The 23,418-nt window shown below is 44.8% G+C and overlaps 1 protein-coding gene across 5 annotated transcripts in view; it reads left to right on the top strand.

The window, feature by feature from the left end:
• The window catches only part of KIDINS220 (kinase D interacting substrate 220), a 186,845-nt gene that overhangs the window by 9,884 nt on the left and 153,543 nt on the right, over window positions 1-23,418 (top strand). For 3 of the 5 annotated variants that reach the window (XM_068108197.2, XM_068108196.2, XM_068108192.2), the window contains exon 2: window positions 5,872-5,901. The exons of 1 other annotated variant lie outside the window; for it this stretch is intronic. In XM_068108197.2, the coding sequence (XP_067964298.2) occupies window positions 5,879-5,901 (23 nt within the window). In that variant the 5' untranslated portion in view covers window positions 5,872-5,878. Of the gene's footprint in view, window positions 1-4,355; window positions 4,393-5,871; window positions 5,902-23,418 lie in introns of all 5 variants that reach the window. One more of the 5 variants, XM_068108193.2, reaches the window with a different exon arrangement.

Here is a 23,418-nt window from a genome sequence, read left to right as displayed (position 1 = left end):
TCCATCTTGACAGTGCACACTGTCTCCTTTAATCCTCGTCGCCAATGTCGCATCATTGTCATCAAGAGACACTGAAAATATCATGATTACAGATCACCACCATAGCTTGTGATATCTCTTTAACCGGCCATCTTCTATCTTTTCCCACCCTGGTTGTTGTTGTTGTTGTTGTTGTTGTTGTTTTTCCCCTTCATCATTGCAGTATAATAACATGTATTCAAATGTATCCAAACTCAATACATTGCGTTATGATATCTAGTTTTGTGGTTCCACTCAAAAGCTGAAATGGTATATGGTGGAAGTTGGGACTATTGTGACCTGAGAGTGAGGGGATCAATGCAAACAAAGGAAATGCAGATACTATAGTGAGAGAGTCATGGGCTAACCAAGAGAACCACTCGTTAATTGAGAGCAGAAAAAGATTGGTAGGATTGGTGTGGTTCATTAGCTGGAAAATGGTTCTTTCATCTTAAAAGAGTGTATGAAAGGTGTGGAGGGGATACTTGGAGAAATGACTGCACAGACTGGAGATAAAAATGGCAAAAAGCAAACAAGCATTTTGCTCGTTTCTCATAGAAGCTCCGATGATGCCACTTCCTACTATTTGTCTCAACTCGTCAAATCTGTTTCTGGTGTTTGTTCTGCATCCATCCCCTCTCTTACCTCAAACGGCTACACAGCTGACACTGCACGTGACAAAGCTGAATGCCCCAACTCTGTATTTGCCTCAAAATCTTGTGTCCCAAACCCATCGCTCTCTGTACCCACCTTACCCATCCATATGCAGCTGCTCCTGGACTCTGTGTCCTTCTCTACTGACAAGGTGGAGAAGTTTCTGTCAAATCTCGACTCCGATTCTGCAACTGGACCAGGCGGCATCAGCCCACGGGACCTAAAACCCTGCTCTGCCGCTCTATCTCGCCCTCTCTCTGTTCTCTTCACTCTCTCTTTTGCTCAAGGTCATCTGCCATCTGCTTGGAAATCAGCCAACATTACCGCTTTACACAAAACGGGTGCAAAAACAGATCCTTGCAACTACAGACCAATCGGTCTGTGTTACGGATTCGTCACTTCCGTTGTGGTGGTTTTCATCCACTGTGAATATTTCTGATTCCATGTACTATTATTGTTTTAAAAGGTTTATTGTTCATGAACTGTTTTCAAAAGGTAAAAAAGTTAATGTTAAAAGAAACAGGAAACCGGATCGGGAACCGGACGACGAAGAGGAAGAAGAGGAAAAGAGGGCGGAGCGAGGGAGTCGGACAAGAAGGAGCCGAACTATTTGCGGTCTGGAGCGAACGTTGGCGAACAACAGTCACTAGCGAACTTTCGGGTTTCCCAGGAAAGGGATTCCTGCAACAGAGTGGTTATCACTGTGACAGATTAACCTGCGTGTCAGGTTTTGCAATCCATTCAGGAGAGAATCATCATCGTGCCGGTGCGCCACGAGACCGGGCTGTCGGCCATTTTGACTCGCGCCGGACTTGCGCTAAGCTCACGGTTTCATCTCACTTCGACCATTTTCACCGCATTCAGCCGTGGATCTGGCGTGTGTATGTGTGGTGGCTTTTTGAAGATTAATACATCCCTACCCGAGGGTGTGACTTCCCCGTCGCCTGGAGGGCGCCTTTGGATTTCCCAGTCGCCTTGAGGGCGCCTTTGTGTAGCTTCGGCTGGGTGACTGTACTTGCCATCCGCACGGGATTCTGGTCTTGATTGGCCATCGTTCTGGCGATCGCTGGAGCGAATCAACGTTGGCTTGAAGCCGGGAATAAGAGACATTGGGGATGTTCTTGTTTCACTCACTTAGAGCACAGTGAGTTATATATTACAAAACTGATGGTACCATCATGATCATAGGACATATTGATTGTACTTTTGAATACTATTATTGTTGTTCTGTTATTCTTGTGTGATCTTAATACAATATTTGTTTTTGAGTAACAATTGGGGTGGCTTCTCCATTGATCTTTGACATACAGAATAACACATTTTTCTGCCGTGACTCCTCTCGGAGCTTGGAGGTACACCGTGACCAGGGGGTCGGGGAGGAGCACGTAACAGCCTGCTCCCAATAATCAGCAAGGTCATGGCTTCTGACCTCATCGCTTCTGACAACAAATCCTACCGCTTCTCCAATGGCTTGATCTCGGATCATCAATTTGGTTTTATACTAGGTCATTCTACTCTGGACATGCTGCTTCTGCTGTCTCAACAATGGATGGAGGGTCCTCAACGCCAAACAGGAAATCAGGGCTGTCTCCCTTGACACATTTTGTGCCGTCGATATAGTCTGGCACCCCGCCCTGCTCACCAAACTCTCCTCTTCTGGTATCCATGGAAATCACTACTCATGGCTCGCGGATATCCTCTCCTGTCGTAGTCAACGTGTGGCTCTAAATATAATTCTCTCATCTCCTCTTTCTGTCCAGGCTGGAGTTCCTCAAGGCAGTGTTCTGGGCCCTGTTCTTGTTCTGGTCTTCATCAAAGATCTCTCTGACTCTCTGGACTGTTTCTGGCTGATGACTGTTGTGCTTCCCTCTCTCTCCCCCTCTTGTCTCCCGCTCCCTTTATTGTATGTTTTATGTGTTTTCTGTTTATATCTTTGTGTTTTATGTGTTGCTCTTACATGAGCCTCGACTTTGTATACAAAAAATAAAACTACAGTCTTCTGTACAAGGCTGATGTCTATTATCAAACCAAATATGAACACCATGTTTACCACCGGTGAATTGGCTGAAATGTGGAGTGATATGTCCTTTGATAAAGAAGAAAAATTCTGAGTTTCATTTTTCTACGAAATCATTTTGAAGAGCATTGGTTCATGTAAGGCATCCGAACATTCAATAAAAGTCAGGAAATGCTACAAGGAGATGATTCTGATGATATCTTTAATAGGTGGATAATGTGCAATAGTTTTATTGATTTTTTTCCGAGTAAAGACACAGTAGCAAACAAGAACGGGACTCAGTAGAGAGCATACCTCCACCCAGTTGGCCAAATCACTCAATGGTGAAGAAGCACTTAAAAATTCTACTTGCTTGATCCGTATCCAGATCTCCACCAAAATTGAATCGTTTCTTCCTTGTCACATACAACCTGTCCAACAAGTTTCGTCCAAATCCATCCATAACTTTTTGAGATATCCCACAATGTATAGTTTTTGGCCCTATCTCCCAATGGTGAAGAATCACTTAAAAAATAAATAATTTTTATATCCAATCCAAATTCAGACCTTCACCAAAATCGAATCTATTTGTCCTTGACATACGCTACATCTCTGCCAAATTTCGTCCGAATCCGTCCACAACCTTTTGAGATATTTTGTTATGTATCGTTTTTGGCCCTATCTCCCAATGGTGAAGAATCATTTAAATTCTAGTAGCTGGATCCGAATCCGGATCTTCACCAAAATCTAATCATTTCGTCCTTGACATATGCTACATCTCTGCCAAATTTCGTCCAAATCCGTCCACCACTTTTTGAGATATCCTGCTATGTATCGTTTTTGACCCCATCTCCCAATGGTGAAGAATCACTTAAATTCTAGTAGCCGGATCAGGATCTTCACCAAAATCTAATCATTTCGTCCTTGACATACGCTACATCTCTGCCAAATTTCGTCCGAATCCATCCACAACTTTTTGAGATATTTTGTTCACAAACGGACAAACAGACATGGGTGAAAACATAACCTCCATCCACCTTTGGTGGCGTAGGTAAACATGGAACTCTCCATCACTAATCTTTACCAAGATGAGTATTCCTCATTGGCAAAACATAGACGTTGAAACGTCCAAGGTGATTGATGGTGTTTCTTTATTTACATTGTCAACGATTTTATTGTTCTTTTTATGACTTCACTTGAAGAGTTACATTGCATTTGATAAATAGAGTTCATAGAACACCGTACCCCACACTGTCTTGAGAAACAAAGACAAAGGCGGGGTCTACGAATGGCAAATTTGATTGGTTGTGATGACTTAGAATGCTGTAATATTTTGTCGAAGTACTGCTAAACGAAAGTTTTGAAAGTGCCAATAAGGCAATTTGAGTTGTACTGTGTTCAATGTAGAATTCGTTTGAAATAAAATAAAGATTTTAAAGGTCGTACATGTTTTTTTTCGGTAAGTTTACCGCCGTCAATGCAGCATCTTATACACCACCTTATTTAACAGGTTGCATTCGTTATGCATGCCTGTTTGTGTCCGTTATGACATCCTTAAAAACAGTAAGTTTCCTGCTTGGAATGATTTTCAATTTTGATTGACTGCCAGATAGTAACAAAAAACGCACAATTTCTTCCAAATCCCGCTCCCCTCTGCGCTTGTGCAATCGGGATGAATTTGGAGCAGCTTTGCAACACAATACACATTTACTGCTAAACTACAGGTTCGTTTTCCGTTTTTTCATGTCCAAAATATAGCATTCAATTGAAATTGAGTTGTTCCTTGGTCATAAACTCACATTTGTAGACAGACAGAAGCGAACAAATTGCTTAACCCTGCTTTTTGCTTCACGTGTGTGTGGTAATTACTCATTTAAGCAACATTGTATTTCTGCAAGAGATTTTCCAGCATTGTTAACAGACACTGTATTGAGACATTTTATATAGCATATGGTGTGCATACATAAATTAAATAGGCATTCCTGGGTAAAAAGCCAAGGGCATAGAAAAGGCCCCTTTATGTATGGTTCTACATCCGGTTCTTGGGTAAAATCCCTTTATGTATCATAAAGGGGCGTTCTACATCCGGCAAATAAAATACATTTACTTCTTCATGCAGCTGTATGAATCAAATTGGCACCCCTTTATATGGACTTTTCTAGAGCATTACTTGGTTCCTCCTAAGAACACAAGGGTAGTCCAGCATGCACACGATATTTTTTTGAATGTCCCTTCTTTTCTATAATTTGCCACATGGCCCATACCATGTAAAGGGGCCTTTTCTATGCCCCTGGCATTTTTCCCAAGATACATTTTAAATACGAACTAAAGGCATTTGTTAATAGTACAAGACTTTATTGAAGACGATATAAAAGACTTGAAAAGGTAAGGGGTAAAAAAAGTATTCAATCCAGACAGGATTTGAACTCACAATCCCCATTTTGGCAGTTTGATGCCTTTTCAATTAAGCCATTAATCCAGCACATTAGGTTTGGGTAATAATATTTTGAAGAGTTATAAAGTGTGTATATATTTTTATATATTTATTTATGCATATATATCCATATATATTTAATTTTAAAGAAAAAACTATAGCACTTAGGTTAGGGAACTTGTTTCGAAAGCCATTAACCAGACGTATTTGCCGATGTATATTCCAAGTTTCAGCTAGTTTCAATGAATAGCCCTTGACATATGAGCGCCAACACATTTTGGGCGGGCGGACAGACAGACACCAACGTGATTTCGAGGGTTTTTAAAATAAAACTCAAGAATGTGGAAACAGACGTTGCTGAAATTTGGAACATATTACCTCGATGTACAAAGCATTTACTTCTGAAATTTGCAGTCGATTTCATCCAGTAGGAGCCGAGAAACGTATTTTCAGTCCCCATGTTAAAGCTGCATACAGAGAAACGATCCCTTACGGTATATAAAGGGAGGTGCGCTTTGTGCCTCCTTTTGATATTGGGTGTTGATGGGGATTTTTTTTCCAAGTTCGATAAAAGTTTTACAAGGCTTAATGAAAGTACCTTCTGAAGAACAATTGTAGCTTCAGTAATTTTTTTACATTTTTTTATTTTTGATAAGCAGTTGTGTTTTAGTATTTTGTGTAATTTAGTGTCGTATTGGCATAATAAAATGATGTGATTGTGAGTTTTTTGATTATTGATATAATCAGGACCTTCACCTTCTTTCTGCAGGCAAGCAATGTCTGCACGACAGAAAACAAAGTGAGTACACGACTACACATGCATTTTATTCGACTTTACAAAGGTCAATATCGCTCACTGGTGGCAAAGGAATGACAATGGAAACAAACATTTTTAATTTAGTTTTTACATTTTGAATGTGTTTCTAGTTTAGTGATACCATGGAATACTAGTCTTCATGAAAGATGGTCAGTCTGCATCGGTGGACAGATTAAAGAACGGATTTTTACCAACTAAAACCGATAAGACTATGTTAACTACTGAAGCGGGGGAGTGGGTGGGGGACAAAGATTGGTGACTGAATCGAAAATCGAGATCAAAGGTCGAGTAGGTGAACTTCGCCATTGATAAGATTATTTTATAATGACTGGAGAAAAGACATTCGAGAAAGGGCAGTTAGGTAATAAATATATCTATACGAAAAAAAACTGAATGTGTGTATGTGTGTATATATTGTTGCGGTTCTGTGTTTTTGCAATAAAGGTTAATTTCCCCCTCATAGTTTAGTCACACTACAACACGTAGCCTCGCGATTGTTCAGTTATTTCTTAGTAAATGTAAGCATAGTCCTTTTCCTGTGTTAGTTTTGCGTTGAGTAGAATAATGAGAGTTAGGTCCTTCCAATGCTTTATGCCGCCTCAATGCTTTGAGTTTTGGCGCAAATTACCACGAGGCCGGCCTGACGTCGAGGCAAGCCGAAGGAAGGCGGAACAGGGACAGTGGGAGTGACCGGTAAGCACGAGCCGCCAATCAGGGCTTGAAGGGAGTGGCTTAGCACTGCGTCAAAAGGCGTGGTTTGGAACATTTGATGCGGGCTAAGGGCGTGGCAATATAACCCTTTTGCACAAAGCCCCCACCTCAGTTATGAGGCAAGCCCATGCGAGAAGGACATGCACTGAGTGATGAGCTTGAGTTATCAGTTTTGAGGGGAGAGGCGCTTGAACAAGTTGAACGCTCGGTTGAGCTTGAGGCAGATTCTCTATTGAGTTACGCGAGTGAAAGTGCGCCGTTGATTAATCGCGCTGTGAGGAACCGCCGAGCCGGGCGAGAGACGCATATTCGCCAGCCTGCCTTTGTTCGAGATACGTGCCGCAAGGATCCCTCCCGCCTGCCTGCCTGCCTTCGTCGAGGGACGTGCTGTGACCGGCAGAGGGCCACGCCGGGCGAGCTGTTCCTGAACAACGGAGCCGGTGCGTTCAACGCATGAACCATCCGTCTTTCATTCCCCCTGTGAGTGTGAACGGGCCCGTGTCTGGGGAATAAGCTAAGACTGTATAAGTGCCTGCTCTGTGTATCTATGACTTGTATAGCTGTAAATAAACCTGTGTTCTTCCTTCTATTTCATCGTTCCCGTCCTTTCCATCCATTGACTAAGCGTGGTACGAATAATATCGCTCTAATCGGGTTCCAATAATAAGATAACTGCACGGACCACGTGGTACGCCATCCGCTCGGACGTACTCAAATTACGCGTGGTTCGTGAGAGGCTTGATCCCCGCTTCCGTGGCGGCGTAGGTACTTAGGTACGTGCGAGAACTGTCCTGAAACCCTGTCCTGCGTCCGACCGGAAGTGGCGACGCAAGTCTCGCGGTTGCAACGACCCAAAAATAACAAGGGGCTTAATCTCCCCTTGGTAAGGGAACGGGGGTTGCGCGAAACCGTAACTATATATATATATATATATATATATATATATATATATATATATATATATATATATATATATATATATATATACGTAGTGTGTTCAAAAAGTATCCGACCTTTATTTTTCGTGCGTAAAAAAAAGAAGCTAGGGAGGCGTTGATTGGTGCACGTATGTAGGCGATCCTAATGCACACGCGTGAATTTTTTCCCACCTGTAGAAGCTGTCATTCGACGGCAGACCGCCAATGAGTGAGGACATGTAAGTGAGCGCCGTCGGATTTTCGTTTTTGACAAAATGACAGAAAAACTTGAACAACGCTACTGCATCAAATTTTGTGTTTTTTGGCCTCGGGGATGTTGGATGCTTCCATTGTGATGACTGCAACTTGGTTTCTGGGTCGTACCCATAAACCCAGGACTCATCGCCAGTGATCACTGTGTTGAGGAAGCTGGGATCGCTGTTCACAGTCTCCAGCATGTCCTGTGCGATCTCCAAATGGAGTTGCTTCTGCTCAATCGTTAGCAGCTTTGGTACGAACTTCGCTGAGATTCTCCTGAAGCCCAAATCCTCCTTCATAATGGAATGAACGGTGTTGAATCTTGCGGATCGTTTCCACTTGGAAATCGCCAAGCTTTACACAAAATTTGATGCAGTAGCGTTGTTCAAGTTTTTCCGTCATTTTGTCAAAAACGAAAATCCGACGGCGCTCACTTACATGTCCTCACTCATCGGCGGTCTGCCGTCGAATGACAGCTTCTGCAGGTGGGAAAAAATTCACGCGTGTGCATTAGGATCGCCTACATACGTGCACCAATCAACGCCTCCCTAGCTTCTTTTTTTTTACGCACGAAAAATAAAGGTCGGATACTTTTTGAACACAGTAGTATACACATATATATGGTATATGTTGACCAAAAAGGCACAATAACCCTATGGCATGACGCTGGCGTCATGTGCATAAATTATGCCAACACATCACCACCAAACTAGGAGGCATCCATATGGTACTCAGGCGACACTTGTTGCTAACAGGTCGTGCAGAAACTGCTGTGATGAGACTCTATCTGTGCCTTGCTGCCTCGTCAAGTTACATGGTTCGATCTGTGTTTATTTTGGGCTTAGTATCATCACAAATAAACGATCAGCAGTATGTTCTCCTGATGAGTCCATAATAACGGCGAAATCTAGATCGACATCTCTGCCTTCGTCTATTTGTAACCATAGAGTTGTAATCTCAGTCTGCAAAGACTTGAGTAGCACACGGATGCCTCCTAATTTGGAGGTGATGTTATATTTTACGAGCAACGGTACCCGCCCTACGGGCGGGGCTTCAATTGGGAAGCCGAAATGAAAAGGCAAAATATCAGAAATTGAAGGCAGAAAGTTTTTATTTTAAGCGATTCATATAAACATCCGTCAAATCATATCACACGTAAATCATCAAAATCAAAACAGTATCTTTAGAATTTGAATAAAAGCCACATCACTGTTCATATCGGTAAATATTATTCCAACGTGTTTCAAATCGTGATATCAACTGTACGCTTTTCTTTAGGGAAAAGAATTGAATGATTTTGTACCTCTTCTTAAGCTTAGAACTTCAGGATAGACGACATTGCTGATAAAAGTTCCTTTTCTCTCTTTGAAGTTCTTGGCAAACATTTTTATATTGTCACTTTTTTTTTTTTTTTTTTTTTTTTTTGTGTATACAAGATCGTGAAAGAGCGAACATTAATCACACAGAAAGACAAACAGACACACAAAACAAATAACATCGGGAGCGGTAGACAAGATGGGGAGAGAGGGGGAAGGACACAAACACAACATTTGAGAGCAGGGACCGAGAGACATGGAGACATCGAGAGAACTGTGGGAGGGAGAGGGCTTTGGGGGGGAGGCATGGGAAGGGGGGGGGGGGAGATGGGAGAGGTATAAAACATATGGACACTGCCAAGACTTCCAGGAAAGAAGTTGGAATTTCAAACAAGGTGGATCTGGGGTGAATTAGTGGGGGTAGAAAAGATCAAGGTTTTGGATGGGGGAAGATAAGAGATGGTGGTGAACAGCTGTTTTGAAGACCTGGAGGGAGGAGTGTGATTGAAGTGAGTGTGGGAGTTTGTTCCAGAGGCGGGAGAAAAGAGGAATGAAAGAGTGAAGGTGAATAGAGAGTCTTGATTTTGGTGGTTTCACCAGAAGAGGGTTGCTGGCAGATCTTGTGTGTCCTGCAGGAAAATTTGGGGGACAGAGCACAGAGAGAGCTGGGGGAGCAAGGCCGGAGAGGAGTCGGTAGAAGACAGAAAGACCACCTACCTGCCTGCGGTGAGTGAGTGAAAGGCCCTCAGAGATAGCTTCATCGCGGGAGATTCCAATGATTCTGAAAGCTTTGGATTCAACAGCGTGAAGCCGAGCCAGGTGTGAGGCAGGAGCACCAGCCCATAGGGGAGAACAGTATTCCATTGAGCTGCGGATGAAAGCCTTGTATGTGGTGAGGAGCTCAGGTGTGCCTAGGAAGGACTTCGCACGACAGAGGATGCCCAGTCGGCGACTGGCTTTGGAGGCCAGCTTGGAAATGTGGTTTTCCCAAGAAAGATCATGGCAGATGGTGAGACCCAAAAGCTTGAGCGACAGAACTTCTTGGAGAGGATTGTTGAGAAAGTAGATGGGAGGGTTGTCCAGTCGATCTTTTCGGAGAGACAAAGTAAGAGTGTGAGATTTGTCAGGATTGAAAGACATGTTCCACATGTTTGACCAGTCTGTGATTTTGTCCAGGTCTTCAGAGAGTGAGGAGGCTGCAGACTGCCGATCTGAGGGAAGAGGAATGGAGCGGCAGAGAGTGCCATCAGCAAAGAGATACAGAGGATTTTCCAGAGAGTCGGAGAGATCATTGATAAAGACCAGAAAAAGCACAGGGCCCAGCACACTGCCTTGGGGAACTCCAGCCTGAACGGGAAGGGGAGATGAGAGAAATCCATTCAGGGCCACACGTTGACTACGACCAGAGAGGAAGTCCGCAAGCCATGCATGGAGGTTTCCATGGATACCATAGGAGGAGAGTTTGGTGAGCAGAGCTGGGTGCCAGACCGTATCGAAGGCACGTGATATGTCAAGGGAGACAGCTCTGATTTCCTGTTTGGCATTGAGGACCTCCATCCATTGTTGAGACAGCAGAAGCAGCATGTCCAGAGTAGAGTGACCTGGTCTGAAACCAAATTGATGATCAGAGATCAAGCCATTGGAGAAGAGGAAAGATTTCATATCCGAAGCAATGATGGATTCCATGACTTTGCTGATAATTGGGAGCAGGCTGATTGGTCTGTAGTTGCAAGGATCTGTTTTTGCACCTTTTTTGTGTAAAGCGGTAATGTTTGCTGATTTCCAGGATGCTGGCAGATGACCTTGAGCAAAAGATAGGGTGAAAAGAACAGAGAGAGGGTGAGATAGAGCAGCAGAGCAGGATTTTAGGACCCGTGGGCTGATGCCATCTGGTCCAGTTGCAGAATCAGAGTCGAGGTTTGACAAAAACTCCTCCACCTTGTCAGGAGAGAAGGTCACAGAGTCCAGGAGCAGTTTGGTTCGACTGGGAAAGGTGGGAACAGAGAGAGATGGGTTTGGGACTAAGGATTTTGAGGCAAACACAGAGTTGAGGCATTCAGCTTTGTCACGTGCGATGTCAACTGTGTGGCCATTTGAGGTAAGGGAGGGGATGGAGGGGGAACAAACACCAGAAACGGATTTGACCAGATACCACCAGGATTTGGAGGAAGGAGACAGGTTTGAGAGTTCATTCTTGAGTGAGGAGAGATAGTGCTTCCTGGCACTCCTGAGGGTAGACACACACTTGTTCCGAGCTTGGTGGAAGGAACTGAGATTTCCTTCAGTTGGATTAGCCTTCCAAGAGGCAAAGGCAAGTTGTTTCAGGGCAACTGCCTCACCACAAGATTCAGTGTACCATGGACGGGAGGAAGGGTAACGTGACTCATGGCTGCCAACGTGACTCATGGCGACATAAAGCTGTCCATGGCTGAAGAAATCTGTCTTTAGGTAGATGCCTACCTTTTCTAATGTCTGACCTTGAGCCTTGTTACTGGTCATTGCAAAGCAGAGTCGGACAGGGATTTGTTTTCGCTGCATCTGGAAGGGGAACAGGTTTTCGGATGGAATGATTGGAATCCTCGGTATGAAGATCTTGTTTCCAGCACGAGGCCCAGTAGCTAGTGTCGCATCGATGAGATTCGGCATCGGGTTGAACCACGATGTAACGACTCCCATTGCAGTGGCCATTTTTAGGGTCAAAGTTTCGCAGCAGCATGATTGGAGCTCCCTTCTTGAGGCAGAGTTTGTGAGGAGGCATTCCTGATGCACATATCGAGTTAAGGAATTCGACTGGATATTGGTGTCTGTTCTCTACTTCCATTATCTTGTCGCTGCTCAAGTAGACAGATTCCTTCCCAGGGTATTGCCGCAATATGATCGCATTCACTTCATCAACCGCCTCATTCGTAGGACAGAGGATGGTTCGGCTGCAAAGCCAGTTCCTGTCAGCATGCAAGGTGCTCAGGTTGCTGAATATGATGTCAGTGAGGCTCTTGACGTTTTCTCCTTGGGTCAGGTAGTCCTCCTTGACTTGAACTTTAAACTCGCCGATTTCTGCATCGATGGGTAGCCTTCCCTCTCCAATTCGCAAAAGTTCATTGGCAAACTCTTCATCTCCACTTCCCGTGTTATGCACCTGCATGTTCTTTGTCAGCCGATGCACCTGGACTTGACTCCAGAGGGGGGACTGCTTCAAGGTTGCAGCAACCGTGTCAGCGCGGCCTCTTCTTCGGATGACAGGCAGGATCTGTCTCCAGTCTCCAGAGAAGATGATGGTGCTACCTCCAAAAGACCGATCTGTCTCACGGATATCACGGAATGTCCGGTCCAACGCTTCGATGATACGCCTGTCACACATGGAGACTTCGTCAATGACCAAGAGATGACATTGCTTGATCAATTGCCCTGTACTGTCTCTCTTGGTGATGTTGCACACAGAGTCCTCCTTGATTGATAGTGGTACTTTGCAGCGAGAGTGAAGCATACGACCATTTGGAAGAAGGGTTGCTGCAATTCCACTCATAGCTGTGGCGAACGCAACTTTCTGCTCAGAGCGAACTTGAGCCAGCAGTATACAAATGAGAAAGGTTTTTCCAGTACCTCCAGGAGCATCCAAGCTGAACAACTGACCCTTCTCATTCCTCACTGAGTCGATGACTGCTTTATAGAACAGTTGCTGCTCCTCATTCAGCTTTGGCTGATTCTCAGTGACGTACCCTTCCAGTTCTTGCACATTGTAGTTGGTCTCTTCTTCGATGATTCTCGCCTGCTCAAGTTGCTCCGCAAGGGCCCTGTTTGGTTTAGGAAGCTGGAAGTCTTTCTCCAGATCAAGCCCATGTCGCTGAACAATCATTTGAATCTGCAGCAGGGTGATATGCACTGCAGCTTCTGTTGGTTCCGGCAGGTTGTGCTTGTGAAGGAGATCTTCCATCAGTATCCCCTTGTGGCGGTTCCAGAAATCTAACGGATTCACAGGTCGCACGAAGATCAGGATGTGAGTGAAGACCTCACGCAGTGCGGATCCACATCTGATGGAGGCAGCTTCTTCCACCGCTCGGTCGATTTCGGAGTCATCATCGAGGAGGCCCATGGCAATGCAGGCAGCTTGGTAGGTGGGATGCTCCACTCCATTGTAGGCTCTCAGGTCTCTGTAGGACTTTGGTCCGGCCACCGTGTGAAGCAACATCCGCATGTAGAAAAGCTCGCTCTGCCTTGCAGTCAGGTTTATGACTGGAATCCTTCCAATCATGTCTGAGCAGGCTTTGTTGGCATCCTCATCACTGCGATTCAGTTTTGTCACATGAGCCCGCTTATTCCAGGTATTCTGCACCCACCTGAAGTGCTTAAATACATCAGGGTAGGTGATCTTCACTTCAGTATTCTGGTTCAGCTTGAAGAATTCTGTGAGCTTTGTTTTCGGTGGACCATTGTTGACGATGTCATGCAGATCTTCTGGTTGGAACAGGATGAGTTGCTCATCTACCAAGTGGATTGGAAGCTTCTGCACTGGAGGCTTCATCTGCTGGATAGGGAACTCGTATAGGCGCCAGTGAGCTGCAGAGGCACTGATGTATCTCACATCCACAAAGCACTGTACTTCGTCATTGGTGATATCTCTTTCTTCTCCATTGGCCAGCTTTATGGTAACACGGTCGCTGCCCTTGGTCACATATTTATATATGTATTTGACACTGGATACTGAGTTCACAACCTCGACGTTTATGTGGGCGTTGTATTTCAACGACAGCAGCGGGTTGAAGGGCACAATCCATTAGTTGTTGATGTCAACATCCTGTCTTCGCACCTTCTTCTTGTGTGTCTGACCACCTTGGGCTGGTGAACGGCGCTGATAGATTGGGTACGTAGAGTCCATCACCATGGTATACTCTACAAAGCGTTTTGGGAAGTTTTTCTCGCATTCCCGTTGTGGAGACATGCATGGTGAACTTTGGTTTAGAGCACCGCACGGCCCATGGATGTTGTTGCGTGTGATTATATCATGTAGTTTTGGGTTGATATGAGGATCAGGAATCTCGGCTGACACGATGCGATCAATATCCTTGGGTTCACGTGTCTTGTCTTCATCAGCAAGTATCAGCAGGATGTGGCAGTGTGGGAGTCCACGTTTCTGATCCTCCTTCATGCCGAAGTAGCCCACCACTTCTCCAAGCATTCCGCTCTTCAGATCCGCCATGAGAGATTTAAGCTTGATACTGAAGATGCGTGCAGTTAGGTCAGGCCGGTCACAGGGCTGCTTTTCTGGGAAAAGTGAATTTCTGATCTCTGGCCACTGTGGGTTGCAGGTAAACGTCACAAACAGATCAGGTTTCCCAAGGGATCGGACAATGACCATAGCATCTTGAAAGGCTTCAGCGTACCATCGAGGAGAGCCATAGATGGATGGTGGTCGGATAATCTTTGTTCCAGCCTGCATCTCTTTGTGGTGATCTATAGCATCCATCAGGCCTTGGTACTTGTCTGCACAGATCGTCTTCTGGTTGTTCCTTGCCCACCGAAGTCTTGACGCTTCAGCCTTGGCATACTGATCACATGCGTACTGCTGAGTAAGTCGTCGACACCTCATGACCTGATTGAAATTTTGATATCCGATCTGAAGGCGGAACCTTGCGAACTCACTTGGGGATATAGTGCCTCGGCCTTTTGCATGAGGGATGCCGATCTTGAATCCTTCTTCACCATGCGGGACCATCAGCACATAGTGAAGAGTATCGTAGCTCCGGTGCAGCTCCGTGATGGTTTGAAGTCTACCTTCACGCTTATAGAGGATGACGTTCAAATGGTCCACATGCTCGCCGGGTATGATGATGGATACCTCGCTTGCCTGCGGGAGGTTGTAACGTCGAGCATGCTCACCTGAAGGCCCCTTTCTTGCACCCAGAACCATGGTGATGTTGTTGTCTGCTTACATCAACTCAAGGGCAGATTTCAGAGACTGGATGTAGGGATTGTTCTGACACAGCCAGTCTTGGAGAGTCTTCAACAACAACAAACAACATGCATTTTAAGGCCATTTTCCCTGCTTGAGCGGGGGTTAGCCTTGCGGTCCCCATGACAATCTTCTCCATTTTGTCCTATTTTCTGCATCTCTCCTTGTTAAACCCCTTGCCCGCATTTCTTCTTCCACCATCTTCAGCCAAGTCTTTCTCGGTCTTCCCCGTCCTCTACTTCCTTCTACATTCATTTCCATCACTCTTCTCAACCAGTCACTTTCATCCTTCCTCAACACATGACCAAACCATCTCAACCTGTTCCTCTTCACAGCATCAATCACAGGCTCTATTCCCATCATCTTTCGCAATTCATCATTTGTCTTCCTCTCTCTCAACGATACTCCACACATCCACAGAACCATTCGCATTTCCACCCTTTCCAGCCTTCGTTGCTGCTCAACATTCATTACCCATGTCTCGCTCCCATAAATCATAACACTTCTCACACATGCAGCATACACCTTTCCCTTCAGCTTCAATGACTCCCCTCCTCATCAGCACGCCACTCAGTTCCCGAAACTTCTTCCATGCACATCTCACTCTTGCAACCATTGCCGAGTCTGATCCACCTTCTCCATTCAGCATGTCTCCGAGGTAGCAAAATGTTTTCACACCTTCCAGCTTCAGGCCGTGTCCAAGATCCAACTCAACATTTCCTCCATCTGCAGCTCCCTCTGTGCACACCTTGCATTTGAATGCAGCTGCCACACTGGTTAATGACCCTCTCAGACCACTACATTTTTGATGAACGCACTCAGCGCACATTGTACATTGAATGGAGTTCACTCCGACACCCTTCCTGCAACACAGCACATGGCCACTTCCCAGTTCTTTCCACCTCACCACATGCTTTACCACTTGCCATCACCTTCGTCTTTCCTATATTCACCTTCAGACCTTTTGTCTCCATACATTCCTTCCACTTGTTCATCTTTTCCTTCAGTCCATCCATACTTTCCGCAATCAACACCAGATCATCTGCATACAACAACTCCGACGGTAAACCCTCCTTTATGTTCTGAGCCAGTACCTCCATCACAGCTACAAATAGTAGTGGACTTAGTACCGACCCTTGATGGACTCCCACCTTCACCTCAAACTCACCACTGTTCCTGTCCTTCATCCCTCCAGCTGTGCGCGCTCTTTTGTACATTGCCATCACTACTCTGATCAACCATTCCTCCACTTCTAACTTCCTCAATGCCCATGTCAATACTTCGAGTGGAACCCTATCGAATGCTTTGTCCAGATCAACAAACCCAAGAAACAACTTCTTCCTCTTCTCCATGTACTTCCCCTGCAACTGCCTCACAATAAAGAGCGCGTCTGTCGGTCCTCTTCCTGGCATAAATCCAAACTGCATTTCGTCGATCTTCACCTTCTTCCTTATCCTCCTCTCCAACACCCTTTCCAATACCTTCATTCCATGCTCCAATAAGGTACGAGCCACACTCCAGAGGGTCACCTTTGCCCTTGTATAGAGGGACGAGGGTACTCGGTTCCCAATCCACTGGAATGCGGCCTTCTTTCACCACCAGATTACAGATCTCTGTCATTCTCTTCACACCCCAACTTCCTGCTGCCTTCAACATATCTCCCACAACTCCCGTCGGCCCTCCCGCTTTTCTACTCTTCATTGCTTTTATCGCTTCCTCAACTTCCTTCTCAGTTATCTTCTCTGCCGGTCCTAAAACTGGGTTACTCTCTATGTTGCCATCCCATTCATTCTCTGTATTCAACAGCATTTCCATATAACTTTTCCATCTTCCTTTAATTCCATCTGGGTCCACAACGATTTGTCCCACTTCATCCTTCAAGCAACTCACCCCCATCACATCACACCTCTCTTTCGCTATGTGCTTTGCAATCCTGAATACCGCTCTCTGACCCTCTTCCAAATCCAAGCGTTCTCCGAACATTTTCCTACATGTGTCCTGCGCCTTTGCTACCTCTTTCTTTGCAGCCTTCTTGGCTGCCTTATAACTTTCATGCTCTGCTTTTTCTGCTCCCGTACCCTTCGCCTTCTGCCACTCCTTGAACTTCTTCCTCTTCTCGTCAATCCTCTTTCCAACTTCATCATCCCACCACCATGTTTCCGAATTCCTCGGTGGTCCTTTTGTCCATCCACGTACCTCACCAACGGCTCCCAACAGACTATCTTTCATTGACATCCAACCACGTTCAAGCTCATCCACATCATCCTCGACCCTACTCAGCCTCTCTTTTAATGCCTCCCTTACTGTCACCTCTTTCAACCTCCACACCTTCATTCTCGGTTGGTACTTCACCCGCCGAGCTCTCCTCGCACCTTTCACCCTTATGTCGCAGACAACCAAGTGGTGCTGTGAAACAGCCTCCTCCCCCGGGATCACCTTTGTGTCCCGAAGGTGCCCCCTATCTCGCCTACGCACCATCAGGTAGTCAACGGTTGTCGTCGACCCACCTGACGTGTATGTAACAAGCTTATTATCCCCTTTTTGGAACTGAGTATTACAAATCAACAAATCATCTCGATCAGCAAACTCCAAAATCCTTTCACCTTCTCCATTTCTCACACCATATCCGTAACCCCCATGAACTCCCTCAAAACCGTCCATACTCCTTCCCACATGTCCATTTAGGTCTCCTCCTACCACAACAACTTCCTCATCTTTCACGTTTTCCATCAGCTTCTCCATCGCACACCAGAACTTGTCCTTCTCTTCATCTCTCCGACCAACCTGCGGAGCATATCCCGAGATGACGTTCACCAAGAGCTTTCCAATCATCATTTTCACCATCATCAACCTATCACTCACTCTAGTCACACTCACCACACTGTCTACAAACTCCTCAGAAAACAGGACACCAACACCATTCACGCCCTCCATGCACCCTTGCCACACAAACTTGTATTTCTGTCCCTGCCTACCCTTCACCATTCTCACACCACTTCCCTTCCATCTCGTCTCTTGCACACAACATATGTCCACTCTTCTTCTGACCAATACTTCCACCACTTCTCCTGATCTCCCTGTCATTGTCCCTACATTCCATGTCCCAAACCTCAGAACCCGATCTCCACTTCGGGCTGTACCCTACCCATATGTAGTTGTAATTGTCATGGTTCTCTTTTTGAGGCAATGTTTTTATGGCCGGATGCCCTTCCTGACGCCAACCCTCTTAGTCGCCTCTTACGACACGCAGAGATACGGTGTACCTATTTTAACCAGGGTACACACCGGTTGTTCATTAAATCGCAGTCGGTTTTCCAGTTTGTCACTGTCATGGAACCATATTTGAGCGAACGTTGGATGCGATTGATCACTTCCTCGCTGGAGTGGTCCAATGCGATGGTAGACTTTACCTTGAAGCTTCACCATGGGGTTGAATCCTGGCATGAAGTGCTCCTTGATTCCGATCGATGCCATGGCAAAGGCATTGTTGAACTGGCGTATCTTCTCAATAAACTCCTTTCGGTCGAACAGAACTTTGAAATCTTCAGGGTAGGTCTCGAGCAGATTGATTGCAATTTTGCCCTTCTCACAGCAGAATCCAGGTCGTTCGTCATTCCAGCAGTGGGCCTTGCAGAAGGGGCACTTACATCCTGTATCATACAGACTTGGCAGCTTATGAGCTTGCTGCTTTGCTGGATAGTCAGGTTTTTCAAAGTGCTGGACATCAAACACTGCTCCAATCCTCCTCTTTTGCGTTAGAGCCACTTTAAGCTGGACTTTCCTCGCGCTCTGGTGTGCAGCTGTCACTATCTTGTTCAGCAGATCTGTATTCCTCGGACTGCCTCCGAGACTGGTGTGCAGCTGTGTTACGATCTTGTTCAGCAGATCTGTATTCCTCGGACTGCCTCCGAGACTGGTGTGCAGCTGTCACGTACTTGTTCCTGCCTCCGATAGTCCTCGTCTAGGCGAGCCTTCTTTCTTGCAACAGCTTCCTTGGACGTTTTCGTTAATGAGGCTTTCCGTTTGGTAGGCATTTTACCGGTTTATCTGAAACAGTACCTGCCCAGAAACACGTACCAGAGAAAACAAATCGTTTTGGCAATGGCCTCTCCAATATTGTACCCGTTTGTGATGTTTGTCACATTGTCTCCAGTACCCGTTTGTGACGAAAAGATTCGAATTTCACGAATATGTGAATTGTGATTGTGTTTCATTGTGATTTAAAAAAAAAAAAAAAAACCACCTTTAGAGGCCATTTTTCCCCGCAAAGCGGGGGTTGGCCTTTTCGGGCACCGTGGTTGTTGTTGCTTTTTTTGTTGGGCCCCTTTTTGAAGCAATGTTTTACGGCCGGATGCCCTTCCTGACGCCAACCATTTTTGCTGCCTTTAACGACAAGCAGGGAATTACCAGTGAACTGGTACTCAATTAGCTGACCTCGGAAGGATGACAGGCTGAGTCAACCCCCCTGGCGTTAATTCAGCGATCGACCGGGATTCGAACCCAGGATCCTAGGATCCTAAGCCGGCACCCTAGCCGCTAGTCCAACACCAGGGTTAAATTGTGATGTGATAAATTTGTGATAAAATTGTGATAAATTAAAATTGTAATGTTGGTACAAAATCATTCCATTTTTTTTCCTAAAGAAAAGTGTACAGTTGATATCACGATTTGAAACACGATGGAATAATATAATAATAAAATAAAATAAAAGGTCTTTAATTTAAAAAAATTAATAAAAGGTTTAAAAGAATATTTAATTTTTTTAATTTAAATTTAAATTTAATAAAAGCTTTAAAGGAATAATAAAAGGTCTTTGTCCGAGGTCACCGAGTTCGATAGGTGCAGCGATCGGTGCAGCCGTTTGTGCATCACCCGGGAAAACAACATCGTCACAATGAGAACAATGGACGTTATGCGAGCGTGAATGTTATGCGGGAGTCCAAACCTGAGAATACTGGAGACCAAAGCTGGAATTGGAAAAACTAAATAGCCTATTTTACTCCTGGAGATCCCAGGATTACCCACACAAAATATCGTTTCGATCGGTTGAGCCGTTTTTGCGGTACCTTCGAACAGACGGACAGACATTTGGTGAATTATAGTAAGATGCACATGATGTCAACGTCATGTTACAGGGACGGTGTGCGTCTTTGGTTAATTTTAATATTCCTGACTGCGAACCTTTTGACTGATGATGAGCATGGCAGAGACGATGTGTTCTCGTGGCAGGCGACACTTGTTACCAACAGGTCGTGCAGCAAATGCTGTGGTGCGACTCGATCTGTGCCATGCTGCCTCATCAAGTTAGGTGGTTGTGTGTGCGTGTATGGTCTCGCAGGGAGAGAAATTTGTACATCATGTTTAGACCGTCACGTTCTCCATCTTTTGAAATTACTTCCAGTACCTTTCCCAGCCAATCAGACACATTCTACGTATATTGAACAATTTTGTTTTGGTTCACAACTCCCCCTTCCCCTCCCTTCACCCCAACCTCTATCTGATCTGCAGACTATTTTAAGGGAAGGCTTTTTATAGTACTTTTGCTTGCGAAGTGCCGAAAATTGTGTATAATTCCCCCTTACCCCCCACCCATGATTGTTGGAGAATATCATCCCTGTCATCATTACCTCCGCCACCATAGGTGGATGGAGGTTATGTTTTCACCCCTGTCTGTTTTTCTGTCCGTTTGTTTGTGAACAAAATATCTCAAAAAGTTGTAGACGGATTCGGACGAAATTTGGCAGAGAGGTAGCGTATGTCACAAGGACGAAATGATTAGATTTTGGTGAAGATCCGGATTCGGATCCAGCTACGAGAATTTTTTAAGTGGTTTTTCACCATTGGGAGATGGGGCCAAAAATTATATATAGCAGGGTATCTCAAAAAGTTGTGGACGGATTTGGACGAAACTTGGTGGACCGATTGTGTGTGTGAGACAAGGAAGAATCGATTCGATTGTGGTGAAGATCTGAATATGGGTTTGGATATGAGAATTATTTAATTTTTTAAGTCATTCTTCACCATTGAGTGATATGGCCAAACCAGGCGGAGGTAAAGCTCTCTCTGAGTGCCGTTCTAGTTTAGAAATGTTTTATCTTTAAAAATTAATGCTGTCAACCCTATATATGGTCTTTCGTATTGTTAAAAAGAAGAACTCTGCCTAACCTTCCTCGTCGACCTATGCATGTCATTTCCACCTGTACATGTCATTTCTACCTGTGCTTTACCACGCCATCAGCAGTACATAATTAAACCCTCCATTGCCATCCACCTTTTCAGTATTCTGTTTTAAAGTGCTTATTGGCATTGACAGATATTTATTTTAATATGTCTTTTTATTAATCAGGGATACATATTATGTATATATACTGTGTAGATACCACACCTTCTCCCTGCTATTTCCCTATAATGCTTGATCAAAGATCCCCTTTGTCAAACATCTCCCCCTCCCTGTATCAATGCTTGTTAACGCTGTTATCATCCACCCACCCCTGTCAATGTGCGTTGCATCATGTATTTTCATTCCCAATTGCTACTGATTGCTTGATTGAACTGACCCTTGACCTGCCCCAAAAATTGTATGAAATGCATGAATTGAAAGCCAAATGATGCATTTGTCTAGATTGCCTCGACTTTGTTGAAATGGTTAGTATAGTCATTCCTATTTGTCCTTGTAAAGCGTCTTCCTCAAAATAGGTTTTGTTACAATCTGCACGATGATCATGTGACGATTTGTAATAACATAGATTTAAAATAACCAAGCAATGTTCCAATCACGAGTGTTTTGATTTAACGAAACGTTGGGTTTGTTGGGGGTTAAATTGGACTGCGCACCGAGCTCGCATGTCTGTCACGTGCCAGTTGGCGGGTTCCATGGTAACGGGAGATATTGAATTGGAAATGATCGTGCAGAGGGCTTGCTCGTTCTTCTGACGATGGGCGATGACCGGTGAGGAAGGTGTTGCAGATGGTTGCCTTTAGAATCCCTACCCGCACATTGAAAATGTTTTACCGTCCTCATTGCTTAAACAACGATCTGTCTGCAGTGGTGCATTGTCTTGTGATGTATGCTTCATGAATAAATCAGAATGTCGAGGGAATGTCTACATTTACAAATGCTGATCTCGTGGTTATTGTTGCTGGATGTCAACCACGGCACATTGATGTTATAATTTTCCTTTTGTTCACGTTTTCTCATGACGTGTGTGTGTGTGTGTGTGTGTGTGTGTGTGTGTGTGTGTGTGTGTGTGTGTGTGTGTGTGTGTGTGTGTGTGTGTGTGTGTGTGTGTGTGTGTGTGTGTGTGTGTGTGTGTGTGTGTGTGTGTGTGTGTGCGGTCGGTCGGTCGGTCGGTCGGTTAGTTACATGTTGTATGGACATTCATGTTGTATAGCTGAGAGCAGGGCATTGTAGAAGACTGGGAAGGGACCAGGCGGTCCTTACCGATCGGTACAGCATTTAAGTGTATGTCTTATATCTTCAAAATGACCACAATGACAAACTAGAACGGCATTCGGTAGAAGCACGTACCTCCGCCAGACTGAACAGTTTACGTTTTGTATCCCAGTCATGTGCCGGATCTGGATTCGGAACGGTACAAAAATCTCATTGACCAAACTGACCAAAATTGTCGTCACCAAACCGACTCGTTCATTTAGTTTTGTCCGAATCTGTCCATAATTTTTTTAAATATCATGCTTTATATTGTTTTTAGCCCTACCCCAATGGTGACGAATCCCATAAAAAAATTTTTTAGCAGATCCACATCAGGATCTTCACCATTTGAATCGATTCTTCCTTGCCACACACCCAACTTGTCCACCGAGTTGCATCCGAATCCGTCCATCTTTTTTAGATATCCTGTTCACAGACAAAAACAGACAGACAGGGGTGAAAACTTAACCTCTGTCCACCGTAGGTGGTGGAGGTAATTGTGGAATGGTGGGGGCACCATGTGTACTGTCATTCACAACACATCCGACCACTCCATAATCTGAAGCAATTGAGATTTACACAAATGACGAGGACTTTTATTCATACAGTAATTACTCATAGATAAAATATGCTTCATAGTGTCTGCACATTGTGTAAGTCCTGGAGGGACCTAGACAGCTCCGTCTTACTATCCGCACATTCGCTCTCCATGTTAGACCAGCCATGGTCAAAGTACAGTGAGTCTAGGCTGGACCATGACCAAAGTTGTGTATACCTGTATCCATTCAGGAAAATGTTTTTTTTAAATACATTTTACAACATCGAGGCTCATGGAAGAGCAAAGTGATGGATGATCTCTCGCAAAAAGTTGGGTTTTCTCAGGTTTTGGTTAGGTTATTACCTAAGATTTAATAAAGA

Source organism: Myxine glutinosa, chromosome 2 (genome assembly GCF_964187855.1).
Source record: "Myxine glutinosa chromosome 2, kmMyxGlut1.1, whole genome shotgun sequence".
NCBI classification, from domain to species: Eukaryota; Metazoa; Chordata; class Myxini; order Myxiniformes; family Myxinidae; genus Myxine; species Myxine glutinosa.
The sequence above is the reverse complement of the archived record's forward strand: the minus strand, read 5'-3'. Positions and strand labels throughout refer to the sequence as shown.